The sequence below is a fragment of the Chrysochloris asiatica genome, unplaced genomic scaffold (assembly GCF_000296735.1).
Source record: "Chrysochloris asiatica unplaced genomic scaffold, ChrAsi1.0 scaffold00041, whole genome shotgun sequence".
Lineage (NCBI taxonomy): Eukaryota > Metazoa > Chordata > Mammalia > Afrosoricida > Chrysochloridae > Chrysochloris > Chrysochloris asiatica.
In genome coordinates, this window is record NW_006408559.1 from 12,689,014 (window position 1) to 12,705,547 (window position 16,534).

The following is a 16,534-nucleotide window of genomic DNA, read 5'->3' on the forward strand; positions in this document are numbered from 1 at the left end:
CCATTATCACGTAGCCTTTAGTATAGAAGTGCATGTTGGTGTAATCTCATAGCTTCTTTCTCCCTAGGTGGTTTTCCGAGGAGGTGAAGGGGCTTTGCAAGTTCTGCCACCCCTGGTTGATGTCATCCCTGAAGCGAGGCTAAATTTAGTGATTTACTACCTTCGCCAAGGTAAGCCAACCTCTTCTGGTCCTACTCTGATCTCCCAATAGGATCCCTGGTGGTGGTTAAGTAGTCAACAGCTAACTGAAGGGTCGGCAGTTCAAGCCCACCAGCTGCTCTGTGGGAGGAAGATGTGACGGTCTGCTTCCGTAAAGCTGATGACAACCTTGGAGAGCCTGTGGGGCGGTTCTCCTGTGAACCTGAACCCACTCGGTGACAGCAGGGTTTTGGTTTTCATCTCTAAGGAGCCCTAGTGATGTGACAGCTAAGTGCTAGACCACACAGGCTCCCACAGGAGAACACAAGTACAGTGACACTCTGTGAATGAACTGCTTGCTTAACGTTTTAAATGCCCTCTACTTCCCAAAGCCTATTTGCATCAGTTTCACAGGACAGGACACAACTCTTGGTGGCTATTTTTATGCCTCTCCTCTTTTTCTTCTCCTGTGCTGGTCGTCATCTGTCCTCTGGTTTTCCTGTCCTTTGCTCCCTCTATCCCTTCTCTCTCCGTTTTCCTTGCCTCCCTTCCAGTTCTTCCTTCTCTTCCTGCTCTCTCTGTGTATAATGGACATTCCACTGCCTTGCGTCTTTTTTAAAAAACTCGATTTGTTTTTATTTGCTCCGATTTTCTGCCTGGCTGCTTCTTTGTACTTGTAGACTCTGATGAGAAATGCTATGGTTCAAAGAGAACCGATAGTTACTGCCTCCAAGGAAGGCTCAGACTGCTCGTCACATTCCTAACGCCATCTTTGATTGTGTGGCTGTGGAGTCCTGTGGCGCTGTGGGTGAACATGCTGGACTACTGACCGCACTATCCACAAGGCCACAGCAGCACACAACAACAAACAACAGTGCATTCACACATATGCACATATGCATAGATTGTCTGTGCATACATGACACACGTGTAGGACTCCTGGTGTGGCTCTGTGGATCAGCACTGGACTGCAAACAACAAAGTCTGCAGTTCAAACCCACCAGCTGCTCCTCGGAAACCCTATCCAGGGTCGCTATGAGTTGGAACTGACTCCACAGCACTTTACAACAAGAGCACGTATATAGATATGTAATGTACATATATAACCATCCACAGGTTATTGGTGATGTGGTTGCAAATTCCATTTGTCATGTCCTTTTTACCTTTACCTGCTGAAATGTTTTCAAGCAAATTCCAAATGAAATGCCATTTCACACCTAAGTATTGTACTTGGGTGTATTTTTTGGGAGGTCATTTTTCTTCTGTAATCCATTGCCATTATCACAATACTTTTCTATCTACTATCTAAGGAGCTCTGGTAGTGTAGTGGTTACAAGTTGGGCTGCTAACCTCAAGGTCAGCAGTACGAAACTACCAACCGTTCCGTGGGAGAAAGATGAAGTTTTCTGCTCCCATACAAATTTACAGCCTCAGAAAACTTATGCAGAGTTACTATGAGTTGACACCGACTCCATGGCACATAACCACCACCACCATTTACTTCACATTCTTAACTGGAACATGTTTAGGTGCCTTATAACTTTGGTGCCTCATGTCCAAGGACATTTGGTTATCTTTAGCTACTCAACATCGAGCTTGGTTGAGAACTAGAGGTCAGATCAAAACATCCTATATTCCTTGAGTGCTTGAGCACTGGAGGATTGTATGTCTTCTGGGACTGCTTCAGGAGAGCTTGCTGGGACATAGACTAGGTGACTCATTCCTTCTTATGTTTCAGATGATGTACAAGAAGCTTATACCTTAATTAAGGATCTGGAACCAACCACTCCTCAGGTAATCAAGAAGTTTTACATTTGTATTGTTCTGCTGGAAGTCAGTGCTGTCTTGCCAGTTCCGACTCATAGTGACTCTGTATAGGGTTTCCGACGAGTGGCTGGTAGATTTGAACCACTGACATTGTGGTTCAAACCGACCTTGCAGTCCAGTTATTACCCTAAAGCACCACACCAGGACTGCACTGAATGTCAGTAGTGGTCGGAAACTTCACTGACCGGCACATTAGAGGAGATTCCTGCTTGTTAGAATCCCAGCAGAGACCCTAAGTATAAGACCACCATGGTGTTGCTCTGAACTTTTTCAGATTATGTCTACATAATCCTTTGTGTAAAAGGGCTGGAAATCTTGTGAGAATATTCACATCTAGTATTGTGATGAAACTAACAACTAGGTAGACTTACACTGTATTCAAGTTGCATCTGACCTTACATGGCTGTTGGTTGGGGTTTTTTTTTGCATATCCTCATTAGTAATACAATGTTGCAACATGTTATTTGCTGATGTTATTGTTTTCATGGCAACCCCTAAAGACAAATAAAGATCAGATTTACAGAAAGACTGATAATAAAAATGGGGGGGGGGAGGGAGGGGATGAGGTCATTGAGTGACATCGGAACTGACAGGACAGAGTGATTGGAGCAGAACCCCATCATAAGTGAGGAGTTTCTGTACACTTAGCTCATTGGTATAACTCTGGAATGTGTCTTTCACCCACCAGAGATTGTTGGTTCGTTCCTTGCAGTCAGGGACTGTGTCTGTGTTGTGTGGCCAGCCCCGAGTGCCATAGCTGATATATAGTGCGCATTCTGTTTATTGAGCAAATAAATGAATGGATGGAAATGTCCTGTTTCGCCCGGGTTTTAAAAGCTTCAGGCTCCTTCATCGTGTTCTTTTCGTGAGCTCTTTTAACTAAGAACAGCTCCCATGTACTAACTGGTAGAACTGCCAAGGAGCACATTATTAAAGACTTGAACCAAGGCTGAAAGAGCATCCCCATGTTCCAAAAGAGAATGTACCTTACACATGGGAATCAGAAGGTTTTTCCTTTTCCTCAGAAGGAAAGGATTACCAGGGGAGAAAGTTACTAAGTCGCTGGCAGGGGAAAATCATATATAGATGTGGTCACAGAGAATAGCAGTGGCTGATACAGTGAAAAAATATTATGTAAACATTTTCCTCTTCATTCCCCACTGAACTGAAATGAAACAAACCTTATCTCCTGGAAGCTGCAGCTGAGAATTTACAAGCCTGGTGAATTCTGTTCTGTTCAATGGAAAGCCTCCTCCTAATCCAGTCATTTAAACCAGGGATAGAACAGAGAAAAGTGACTCTGGGCAGCTTTTGCAAGTCTGTACCAAGGATGGAGACAATACAGAGAATTAGCAGGACAGATGTAGCTCACGGCCCAACATTCCTCTCAGATTCATCTGTGTTTTTCCATGTTTCCAGGAGTATATCCTCAAAGGAGTGGTCAATGCAGCCCTGGGCCAGGAAATGGGGTCGGTGAGTCACTGGTTCTGTAGTTCGCAAAGTTATCGTGTGTGGAAAAGATCAAACTGTGTATCAGATGTGGTCAGCAGTAAGCTTACAACAGAATTCTTTTGTGATTTCTTTCATTTATCCAAATCCCCCAACCAGATTTTATATTTGAAGAGTCATATGTTATTTGAAGGGGGTAAAAAGGCAGCAGCAGTTTGAGCTATGCTAAGAGTGGTTTCTTGATCTGAGAAGAGCCTCATATCCAAGGGGTACAGCAGCCGGCCCCCCGCTGCCGCACTGTGAATTGCAGGGCTGGCCGATTTCCTAGCCTTGGCCCTCTCCCAGCTATCATTTCGTCAGTTATAACTTGGGGATCAGTGCTTATCTGGGAACGTTTTTCATAAACACTGTCTAAAGACAAGCTCTTACTTAACATGCTGTTTGTTCAACGCTTTTTGAAACAACGGAACCATCGCCATCAAGTTGAATTCCGACTCGCAGCAAGCAACCCCTAGAAGGCAGAGTGGAACTGTCCCACTGGGTTTCCACAGCTGTCAGCTTTAGCAAAGCAGACTTCGTCCCTCAGAGCAGCTGGTGGATTTGAACCACAGACCTTTCAATTAGCAGCTGAGCACTCAACCACTGTGTCCCCAGGGCCTTTGTTCAAGTAAACCCAGTAACAACGCCCACCAACCGCACTGCTGTCAGGTTGATTCCGACACGTGACCCAGTAGTGAGAGGACAGGCTTCCTGAGGCTGTAAATCTGTTTGGAAGCAGACAGCCTCTTCCTCCTCCCTCAGAGCCGCTGCTGGGTTCAAACAGGCAGCCTTGTGGTTAACAACTAAGGGCTTGACTCACTGTACCACCAGGGCCACCTTTTTGGAGCAAAGTAGGACACCCCCAGCTCACTCCCGTAAATAGTTGTTCAGAACAAACTTTTCATTCATAGATATTTGCGGTCACAGCTGTAGCCCCTCCTGCCGGGTCTGCCACACGGGTCTGCCACACAATATTTTTTGAATGAGTCGTTGAGCGAGTTCAGCTAAGAAAGGTACTATTCACATGGAATTGGCATTGTTTTCATCTTTTGTCTGACTCTGAGTAGGTTCTACTTTTGTTTCAGATGATCATTTTCCGATTGTTTATGCTCATAAGAATTAGTATTGTTTTTGTCAACATTTAGCAAAAGTATATGTGGACTCTTGACCAACATGTCAAAACCTTCAAGTGTCATGCAAGTGAAGTCGTTTTACACACACACACACACACACACACACAGCCAGCTCTGCTTTGTTTTTCAGAGGGACCATATGAAAATTGCGCAGCAGTTCTTCCAGCTGGTGGGAGGATCGGCTAGTGAATGTGGTAGGTCTGCAAGCTGGACTTGGGAGCTCGGGTTCTCTGCCCAGGGGCATGTCTGCCTGTGGGGATCCCCTTACATAGAGGGAGGTCGGAATCGGAAAGAAGGTTGGACTGCCCCCCCCTCCCCCCCGCCAGCAGTATCTCAGCTAATGGGGGCTGAGAGAATGATACAGGACGATGAATGTGTTCTTTACTTCACGAGGGACGGCTCATCTTGGGGTAATCTTATTTTCACTATGAGTTTTAAGCTTTGTCAACACTTGCATGGACATTCACATTTGTCTTGTTGCACATGTTCCTCTCTGGTGGCTCATTCATTTGCCTTTTGACTTTGTAGTACTTTTTTCTCCTGATAGGAAAGTGTTACCATTTTATCCAGGCAAGTGTAACAGTCCTAGTGTGGCACTGTAGGATAAGCACTTGAACACTAACCACAAAGTTGGCAGTTCAAATCCACCAGCCACCCCTTAGAAACCCAATACAGGGTTGCTGTGAGTGCGAACTGACTCAACAGCACTTAACAACATCTCTTCTCTAAAGCTTTCTTACATGGGTTCCAAGCTTAGAAACTGCTTTCCAATCTCTCCGTTACAGAATTTGTTGTTGTGTGCTGTTGGATCAGTTCTGACGCATAGCAACACTATACAGGGTTTATGAGGAGCAGCTGGTGGGTTTGAACCACTGGCCTTGTGGTTAGCAGCCAGTGCTGACCCAACACTGCCACGCTAGAACTTAGTTATCGAATCATCACCTAATCCTCTTTTTCCACTAGTAGTAGTGTGGCTTTGTTTTTTATAATCAGAGTAGGGATTTCCTCCAATTTGATCCCGACTGCTAGAAGGCTGACAGGTGGCCAGTGTGACCTGCATGGTTGCCTGGGGCACTTGTCTGTGAATATTTGTTTTCTTTCCAATGTTTTGCTGACAGTTTGTTTAATGTTCTCCTTCATTTCATTTATGCAACAGAGTGCACTGAGGTGATGGGTATACAGCAATAAACAAAACAAACAAAAGCCAGCCCCCAGCCCCCATGTGGAGCTTCCAGTCTGAGGGAGAGAAACAAGTTGGACATGTCATAAATGAATTGATGATCTCATGAAATCATCGTGAACAGGGGGCCCGAGACTGAGTGTGTCAGTGGCTGAGTGTGACACACAGAGCTCACTTTAGATGGGCCACTTAGGTGCCCTGCCTCTTCCATGATGCTGAATTCTAGCCCCCCACCCCCAGCCAAAATCTGTTCAGAATCTAGAAGGATCTTGGGGATATTGAAGGTTCAGCTCAGAGCACCTTGATAAAGCAAGGCACACAAATATTTTGGTTTCTCAGTGATGGGCAGACTCTACTGCAGTCTGAAGTGTGTGGTAGCATGGTGGAAGGGTGTGAAACGTGAGAATGACCACAACGGGACCCAGAGATGCACGGTTGCCACAAACCTTCAGTATGTTTTTCAGAAAGCAGCAGTGCCCCATCTGTGCAGTGCAGCACAGTGAAGCATGCCTGTATGACGTGTGCCTGTATGAAGTGTGCCTGTATGATGTGTGCCTGTGTGATGTGTCCCTGTATGACGTGTCCCTGTGTGATGTGTGCCTGTGTGACGTGTGCCTGTATGACGTGTCCCTGTATGACGTGTGTCTGTGTGATGTGTGCCTGTATGATGCATGCCTGTGTGACGTGTGCCTGTATAAAGGAAGCATGTCTGTATGACATGTGCCTCTAAGATGCATGCCTGTATGAAGCGTGTCTGTATGACGAAGCCTGTATGATGTGTGCCTGTATGAAACCACTCCGATTGCAGTTGCAGAGAACTTTTCCTTGGTGAGCACGTGCTGTCTCTCCCTTGTTGCAGATACGATCCCCGGAAGGCAGTGCATGGCCTCATGCTTCTTCCTGCTGAAGCAATTTGATGATGTCTTGATTTACCTCAACTCATTTAAGGTCAGGGGCTGTCTGTGATGGGGCTGAGGAAATGAGCTGCTCTCAGAACTGACCATGTTGCTTTGTGGGATTCCTGGCACCCGCTGCTCCCTGACTGTCATTTTTGTGTTTCTCTGGTATAACGAGTGTTTTTTATGTTTCATATGTTAACTTCCAACGTGGCTTCTTCTTGGACTGGTTTGCAGAGTTACTTCTACAATGATGACATCTTTAACTTTAATTATGCACAAGCTAAAGCTGCAACAGGCAATACCAGCGAGGGTGAGGAGGTGGGTACCTGCTTTGAAAGCGTCTGCAAGCCTCTGTCAGAAAGCGTCCTTGTGTGTCTTTCTCTCACTGAAATAATATGGGCAAGAGTAAAGGATTCTTTAAGATATCTTTTGTTCTTCTTGTTAAGTGCCATCGAGTTGGTTCCAACTCACAGTGACCTTGTATGGGGTTTACAAGGAGCAGCTGGTCTGAACTGCTGACCTTACAGTCAGTAGTCCAGTGCTTATCCTATTGTGTCACATCAGGACTCCACAGTGCCACCATAACTTTCCATGAATTTTCATAAAGTGAATACACCCATATAGCTAGTACTTAGATCATAAAAGAAAATGTTTTCAAAACCCTCTTTTATATTTCTAGTCTTTGCTCCCTTTGAGTGACTGCCCTTCCCCACAAAGCTAACCACTGTCTTGACTTCTAATTCCATAGATTGCTTGGTCTGAATTTGAAAATTGTATCTATGGGATCACCTGGCATGTGCCATTATATATGGCATCTTTCATTCAGCATTTTATCTGTGAGATTCATCCACAATAAAGTCCATCCATGTTGTTGCTTATAGCTCCTTTTCATTCATTCTCATGACTGTGTCGTTCTCAACAGTTTTAATCCATGCTCCTATAAAGCAACCTTTGGTTTATTTCCAGGTTTTGACAATATTGTAAGTATTGTTCTCATGAACATTCTTGTACTTGTCCATTAGTGAGCATACATATGTGCAAAAATATGGCACCAACTATTCCCCCACAGGTCTCTCAAGTGGGTTCAATAATTCATTGTAACAGCCACACAGAACTCAGACACCATACTCAGTTATGGGGTTTATCAGGGAAGTTGTTGTTGTTTTAAGAGCCTCAAGTCAGTTCCAACCCAAAGTGACCCTTTATAGGGTTTCCCAAGAGCAGCTGGTGAGCTTGAACCTCCAACCTTGCAGTTCAAACCGACTTTGTAGCCCAGTGCATTAACCCACAGCGCCACCCCCGGACAGGATCAAAATTGCTCAGGCATAGTTGTTCCAGTCAGGACAGCCTGCCTCTCCTCAACCATGCCCACAGGCAGGCCTCTCTCTTCCCCACCAGTGTCAACAAAGCTCTTTCAGGGCTGCTGAGAAACACCCAGGGAACACACCACTCCACCATCAGCCTCAGCCTGAAGGCACTCAGCTCTACTCCATGGGTCAGCAAACCTCACCCCTAATTAAGCGTTTAGAGGCACCCTACTCTGCAATCAAGCCTTCTGCCCAGAGTCACTCATCTTTGCTCAGTGTGTGGGAATCCCACTGCTCAGTCTTTGCCTGCTCTGTGTGGGAATCCCACTGCTCAGTCTTTGCCTGCTCTGTGTGGGAAGCCCGGTGCTCGATCTCGTGCTCTGATTTTTTATTCTGCTGCCACCACTCCTCTGGGGTCACATCTTTCTGTCTGTGGATCAAGGAGGTTCACTGTGCAAAGATCTCTGGGTCCAAATCTTTGCACAGTGAATCTTTGTGCTCTACTCCTGGCTCTTTCTCCCTGATGGTAGCGGATTCCCCTCCTGCTTCTGAGATGGCTCATTTAAGCCCACGTTAGAGTTCCAAGTGTTCACAATTACAGTGAACTCTGTTACTATCCACAGTGAAATCATGTCATGCTACCATTGTCTTCTCCCACCTCTCTCACCCAGACCTAGCAGGGCCAAAATGTCGTTGGGTGGGAGGTACAAAGACTATGGGAAGAAGAGACATCTGAAATACTTCAGTGCTCTGCAGTATGCATTACCATTGGGCGTGTGGCTAGAAGAGGAGTATGCCTAATATCCGAGTTTGGGGTCATAGGGAGTGTGTGCTTAGCTTTAGTGGATGTGGCCAAATAGACAACACCAGTAGTGTGTGAGTTCCAGTTACTCCACATCTTTGTCAACACTTGATGCTGTCTGTTTTGTTTTCTTACTTTTTTCAGTTTAGTCATTGTGATGGACATGTAGCGGTACTGTACATGGGGCTTCAAAAAGTTTGTGGGAAAGTGGAATGAAAAGATACTGACATTTTTTCCACAAACTCTCTGAATCCCCTCATTATTATGAGATAAGTTACTCCCTGATTACTAGTGTGACAAGTTCCTTTTCATGTTTTTTGTCTCCTGAACATTCTCTTTTATGAAATTCCTATTCAGGTCTTCTGCCCAAGTTGCTTACCTCTTCACTTTCTTAATTGGTATCTTTTAATGAAAGGAAAATATATGCTTTTATGTAGTCCAGTTTTTAAATATTTTTCTTTTATGGATAGCAACAAAGTTTTGTGTTCTGTATAAGGGATCTTTGCCTATGTAATATGTTGTTGTCCTTAAGTGCCGGTGAGTCGGTTCTGACACATAGCGACACTGTCTAGGGCTTCCAAGGCTGTCTAGCAGAAAGCCTCATCTTTCTCCTGCCATGTGGCTGTGGGCTTTAAGCCGCCAGCATTGTGGTTCACAGTCTAGTGCTTATCTTACAGAGCCACTGCATTCCCATGTACTATACTGATGTTTATTGCTATCTGGCTTCTCTAACTGGAACATAAGGCAGCAGGTTTTGTCTGCTTTGTGCACTAGTATATCCAAATGCTTATATTACCTGGTACTTAGTAAGAATTCAATACATTTTTCGCTGAATGAATTCTAAGTGAATCAGTCAGGCTCAGGATCATAGTGATGAGTGCAAGAATAAACGTATCTAGAAGAGTTCTGTAGTCTGGTTTTATTTATATAAAGTTCAAAATCACAAACCTGAAGAGTAATGTTGTAATAAGTAAACATGGTAAGCTGTAAAGATGAGAAGAGAATTGTAAACACACAGGTCAGGTGACATGATTTCGAAGAGGGGCAGTGGGTGAGACAGGACCAGGAGGAAGCATCCTAAAAACTTCAAAGGTAATGGCAATTGTGGTTTCTGGAGGAGTTTCTTCTTTTTTTCTTCAAGTTAGTTGTGGGTACACATTTATTAGTTGCTTCTTATTCTTTATTCCTTACTCATATTTTTTGTTTTATAAAAAGACAATTTTTACTGTACTGTACACGACAACTATCCAGGGGTAGAAGTTCCCCACCCTGTGCCGTCGAGTCAGGTCCTCCTCATAGCGACCCTGTGTTGGGTTTCCAAGGGGCAGCTGGTGGGTTTGAACTGCCGGCCTGTGGTTAACAGGTTAGTGCTTACACTACAGCTCTGCACCAGGACTCCCTCGCAACGCTCTGGTGGTGATGGGGTTGCCACTGAGTCAGTTCTGATTTACCACACTCTGGATAGGCTTTCTAAGACTATGAACCTTTACAGGAGCAGAAAGCCTCATCTTTCTCCCACGGAGTGAGTAGATTCAAACAACTGACCTTGAGGGTAGCAGCCCAGCTCGTAACCCACTACGCATCCAGGGCTCCTGTAGCACCCTCTGATGGTGGTGGTGGAATGCCACGAGAGTCGGTTCCGAGGCCCTAAAAACACATGAATTCTATTTGCTCTCTGATCTCACCCTGAAGCTCTCGTGTACTTGTGAACCATTTACAGAGTTAGCATGGAGGAATTTTATTTCCTGTTCTCTGCTATTGCCACGCCCCTGGAGAGTCTAATGAGACTCCCAGTTGGTATCAAGCTTACAACGTAAGGAAATATTTGTATTACCAGGGACACATCTTTTAGTTTCACGAGCATATGAAAATGTATATTCAAAGAATTATTTGAAAAGGCATATGTAGGGGGAAACACTGCAGCTTCTGTTTAGGGCTTGAGAAGAGTGGCCGAGATATCTTTGTCCTTTAGGAGAGAGAGTGGAGACCGTGTCATTATCTCCTCTGATTTCGGACCCCTCGCTTTTCAATTGCCCTGGTTATTGAAACCATAACTCCAACCCAGAATAAAAGAAAAAAAGACTTTGGATATCCAATATTGCTCTCACAAAAGCGTACTTCTAAAGCCTTGTGCGCTGTGGGAAGACTAAGTCCTTGGAATATTTGTCCAGCATTGATTTTCCCTTGTTAAAATATCAAGCTAATCTGAGGTGGTTGTGTTTCTTAACCTCACATATTTTTAAAGCAATAAATAAGAGCTCCTTCAATCAGAGTCTCTGAGGAAGTCCACTTATCCCCTCCATCAAGCATGTTCCATTTGCTAGCACTCTGGAAATCTATGACAATTACAGAGAAGGGCCCTGTCTTCATGGAACCTTCAGTAAACGTCTGGTACAGTGAAGGTACTGGGGTCGACGTGGAAGGCAGCTCACAGCAGAGGGAGAACTAAGACGCTTAAAAGCCATGTAGAAATTGGGCTCTTACAGAACGTTGTTGTTGTTAAGTGCCGTTGAATCAGTTCCTACTCATAACGACCCTGTATGGGGTTTCAAGGAGCAGCTGGTAGGTTCGAATCACTGACCTTGCAGTCAGTCCACTGCTCATCCTGTGTCATCAAACTGGTCATAACTATTTTTTTACTGCAAAAGCCTCTTCATGTTTCCTCCCTTCCTTCCCTTCCTGCAGGTGTTCCTCCTGATCCAGAGTGAGAAGATGAAGAGTGACTACATTTACCTCAGTTGGCTGGCTCGGTGCTGTGAGTACCCTCAGAGGGAATGACTCTGGCCGATGCTAAGGGTCTTGTGCAGAATGTGTAAACACTGAAAGGAAGCGTGGTCATGCTGCTCACCCAGGCTTCCAGTCATTTACTCAGTGATGGGCTTGTGCTTTTGAGATGCCAGGCGCTTCCTTCAGCCCTGCTAGCATTTCCCGAACCTCCGTGTGCAGTGGCCTGTGTGGAATGACCCCGGGACACTACCTGTACCTTGTCGCTGAGGTGCAGGCCTGTGAGGTGGGAAATGCCTGCCTTGTATGTGTTTTGTGAATGTTCCAGCCCACACGGTCTTTCTTTCTTTCTCTTGCTCGTTTGCCCCCTCCCTCTCTTCTTTCTCCTCTTTATTTTACTCAGATGTAAAGTGATCCCTGGAAGTTTTAACAGTCAGACATTCTAAAGGAGGATGAGCTTTGTGAGTGGGGTCGAATGAATGGCCACTGTCTTGTTAAGTGAATGAGCAGAATGAGAACCACTGGAGATCTAAAAAGACAGGATTCTGTGGCATTCTAGCGTAAACAGTTCACACACAGTAGAATTCTGGTGGTAAACCAACTTAGTACTAGCATTGTAAGCTGTCCATACGAGGCGTAGTCCACCACTGCTTCCCATGGGAGGTAAGCATAGTCTACCATGGCTTTGTGTATTGGAACTGTAAGCCCAGATGCACAAAGAAGCAAGATGAAGGAGTGACTCTCTGTCCATTTAGAAGGCAGAACTCTGTTTCTTTCGGCAGACATCATGAATAAGAAACCCAGACTGGCCTGGGAGCTCTATCTCAAGATGGAAACGTCAGGCGAGTCCTTCAGCCTCTTACAGCTCATCGCGAATGACTGCTACAAGGTGCGTCTACAGGAGGGGACGTCAGAGAAGCAGGTCTCTCCAGGAGGCTACCTTTACCCCCTTTTAGGTGTTTATCTGCATGTGACATCATGACTTGGGGAGGAGGTCACAGATTTCTAAAGCGATGTGCTTGTTATTAGAGGCCGTCGAGTTTGCTCCGACTTACAGACCTTATTCACAGAAGAACGAAACACTGCCCAGTCTTGGGCCAACCTCACAATCTTTGTTACGCTTGAGCCCATTGGCAAATTGATTCTAAAGTTCGAGAAAACTGGCCCCTGCCATATAGAGACATAGACTGGGAGGCCTTAGCATTTAAGCAATCATTGAAGCCCTGAGCAAAAATGAAATTACCCAGGAAAAGAAGTAAAGTGGGGGTTGCAAATCTAACCTTGCAAAATAAAGGGCTGGCCGAGTGCATGTGTGCCAGTGTGAGTGTTAGGGAGTTGAGAGAATCGAGGAGAGGGGAGTTTGGGGTTCTGTCTGATGGATTGTTATTAGTTGCTATCGAGTCGGCTCTGACTCATAACAACCCCATATGTACAGAGTAGACCTGCTGCTTATGGTTTTCTTGGTGGGCATAATAACACAAACAGGTCTTGAGGGCCTTCCTTTCACAGAACTTACTGCTGGGTCGGTTCCAACTGTAAAACTTCAGGTCATCAGTGAAACACAAGTCGTTTGCGCTCTCCAGGGGCCTTGTTCTGTAGATTGAAAGTGTTGTGTGGGTTTTTTTTTTTTGGTTTTTTTTTTCAATTAGCCTCAGGAATTCCGACATAGAACCATACACAGGCACATTGTATCAATGTCCATTTCTGGGGTTTGATAATGTGTTGTTGTACTATCCTTATGTAGGATGTAACCACTAGGAAAACTAGTGAAAGGTACATCGGATCTCTCTCTGCTGTCTTTGTAACTTCCTGAGAGTCTGTAGTTATCTCAAAATAAGTTTTTTTATAAAATAACTCAACTAGATCTACCTCCAACAATCTAGATGAGTCTTGTAATGGCAGCAGAAGCAAGACAAAGAATAATGTATAGAGCAGGTTCTCAGGGAGCAGTTGACCATGATGTGGTCTAACAGTAAACTGTAAGAAGGCCAGGAGCTGATGGCCGGGGAGTTGGAACAGCCACACCAGACTTTCCGTTTTGCTGTCAGATTCGTTTCTTGACCGGGGTGGCTGTTGCATATTTATTCATCTGCTGATTAGTCGTTGGTCTGTACAGTTGTGTGGTCCATTCCGCATGTGTGTTATTTCACAACAGGACAGATTTGAAGGGGAACACAGGAGAATGGGAATCCGAACGCTTTTTACCCCTATGAGGTAGGGAGAAAGGAGGAGGCAAGGAAGAATGAAGGTATAAATAGAATTTGAGTGAAAAGAAAGAAAGTGGTATTATCCCTGTGAGGCTTAGAACAAAGACTATAATTGAAGTCTTCCAAGACTGGCCAGTGTTTAGAACCTCAAATGAAGGAATGGAGGTCGCCTAACACATTTAATACATTTATGATGCCCATCAAGAAAACTCATCTAAGCTAAATTTAACGTACTCAGCATGTTCTGCACAGCTAAGGCAATGTGTGGTACACTTGAGAAAGACATCTGTCCAAATCAATTGTGTAAAAGATTTTATTTCCTTGTTAGTACACATACATCTGAGCACTCTGGGAATTTAGGAACCAGGTCAGGGGGAACCACCCTCGCAGGTTGAACCTGATCAAATGATGGTCACATAAATGGTCATAGTCATTTACAGGATGTGCCCAGTCTGAATCACAGTCATCAGTGTTTGTCCCTGGATTTTAATACAATCAGGAGAATTGGCAAAATGTGTGGATTACAACATAGCTTGACTGTATGTAGAAAATGTTTTCAGTGTTGACAACTGAATGGTTGAAGATAAGCTGCCTTAAATGGAGCTCTGAGTCAAAACTGATTTTCCTCTTCCTTGTTTTAATATGGGGTGGGGGTCTACCTAATTTGCTGACGAAAGTGTTGTCAGGGGCCTTAGCGCTTACTCCATCTACCTCAGTCTCGTGGGGGTCTTCCGCATCATCTTTATCAGCACAATGCCTTCCTTCACACAGATGGGCCAGTTTTACTACTCAGCCAAGGCCTTTGATGTCCTCGAGAGGCTGGACCCCAACCCTGAGTACTGGGAAGGCAAGCGAGGCGCCTGCGTGGGCATCTTCCAGATGATCCTGGCTGGGAGAGAGCCCAAGTAAGTAAGGAGGCACAGAGCCCTGCCTCTGTCTTACTGGGAAGTCTCTTGTTTGCTCAGATGATGTCTTCTGAATTAGAATGATGTTTTACAGTGATGCCTAAAATGGGGGCTTCAAAAAGTTTGCAGAAAAATTCCATTATCTTTTCAATCCAGCGTTCCATGAATTCTCCTCATGTGTTTTTATGTGAGTTTTCTCCTCCAGAGATGTTTTTTTTTATTTTGTAGACTCAGGTCATTCTGAATTGTAGATGCTCAAGACATAGAGTTGGTGACCGCTTTCAGAGAGAGCCTAATGCTGTTTTAGCTCCACTTTGGATGAGGCCTCTTCCACTCTCTTCTACTCTTTTCTTTGCTTGTTGGCTTTTTCTTGTGTTTTTTAATGTAGGCCTCAAAGAGTTCAGAATGGAGTTAGTGTCCCATCAGCATAAAAGCAAACAACCAGAGCCCTGCCATGGAGCCCATTCTGACTCATGGTGACCATGCAGCGCACAGTAGATTGCTTCTTAGTTAGGGTTCCATGGTTATACATGTTTACAGGGGCACGCAGCCTCACTCGTCTCCCTCAGAGTGGCTGGTGCGTTTGAAGTGCTGACCTTGCAGTTAGCAACCCTATACTTAACCTACCATGCTACCAAGACTAGTCACACTATTAGCATAGCTGATAATTCCTTTTTTTTAACCTTCTCATATTCCAGGAAATACTGTGGCACTAGATTACATGAAATTAAGTGGCTTGTAGCTTCCTTTGTAACAAAAATTCAAACACTTAAAACTAAATTCAGTTTTTTAAAAATAACTTTGTAACTTTGTAGATTATATTTTTTTTCCTGCCTAACATCTAGTTAGGAAATGGACTAGTATTGGCCATTTTGAATTAGACAGTTATATGATTTAATTGAAGAAAATGGCATCACACTCATTGTCAAAAAAAAAAAAAAAATTTCAAGATCTACCTTGAAGTGCAATGCTGTCTGTGATTGGATAATATTTATAAACCTAAAAGGAAGACCAGTTAATGCTATTCAAATTTCTGCTCCAACCACTACAGCCAATGATGAAGAAACAGAAGAATTCTACCAATTTCTTAAGTCTGAAATTGATCAAACAAGCAACCAAGATGCATTGATAACTACTGGGGATTGGAATGTGCAAGTCAGAAACAAACAAAAATGCTCTGTGGTCAAAAGTGTGACCTTGGTGTTAGAAATTATGTTGGTGATCACGTGATAGAATTTTGCAAGACCAACAATTTATCCATTGCAAATACCATTTTAAACTATATAAATGGTGACTATTCATGTGGACCTTGCCACGTGGAATTGTAGGAATCAAATTGACAACATCTGTGGAAAGAGACGATGGCAAAGCTGTCAGTCAAAATGAGGCCAGAGGCCAACTGTAGAGTAGACCATCACATGCTCATATCATCAACAGCAAGTTTAGGCTGAAGCTGAAGAAAATTAAAACAAATCCACAAGAGCCAAAATATAACCTGTTGTGTAGCTCACCTGACTTTAGAGACCATCTGAAGAACAGATTTGGCATATTGAATACTAATACCAGAGACCAGATGAGTTTTGGAATGACATCAAGAATATGATACATGAAAAAAGCAAAATATCCCTAAAAAGACAGGAAAGAAAGAAAATACCAAAGTGGATATCAGAAGAAACTGAAGCGTACTCTTGAATGTAGAGTATAGCTAAAACAAAAGAAAAATGATGAAATACAAGAGTTAAACGGAAGACTTCAAAGAGCAGCTCGAGAAGACAAAGTCAAGTATGAAATGCACAAAGACCTGGAGTTAGAAAGCCAAAAGGGAAGAACACTCTTAGCATTTCTCAAGCTGAAAGAACTGAAGAAGAATTCAAGCCTTGACTTGATGTATTGAAGGATTGTATGTACCTGGACCAAGAGGCAG

At 44.1% G+C, this 16,534-nt stretch overlaps 1 protein-coding gene across 1 annotated transcript in view; it reads left to right on the top strand.

Moving 5' to 3' along the window:
- The window catches only part of TTC26 (tetratricopeptide repeat domain 26), a 45,290-nt gene that overhangs the window by 24,919 nt on the left and 3,837 nt on the right, over positions 1-16,534 (top strand). Inside the window, exons 8-16 of the mRNA XM_006861166.1 lie at positions 68-170; positions 1,877-1,932; positions 3,385-3,438; positions 4,717-4,780; positions 6,626-6,714; positions 6,900-6,983; positions 11,460-11,529; positions 12,281-12,387; positions 14,477-14,610. Of these exons, the coding sequence (XP_006861228.1) occupies positions 68-170; positions 1,877-1,932; positions 3,385-3,438; positions 4,717-4,780; positions 6,626-6,714; positions 6,900-6,983; positions 11,460-11,529; positions 12,281-12,387; positions 14,477-14,610 (761 nt within the window). The remainder of the gene's footprint in view (positions 1-67; positions 171-1,876; positions 1,933-3,384; positions 3,439-4,716; positions 4,781-6,625; positions 6,715-6,899; positions 6,984-11,459; positions 11,530-12,280; positions 12,388-14,476; positions 14,611-16,534) is intronic.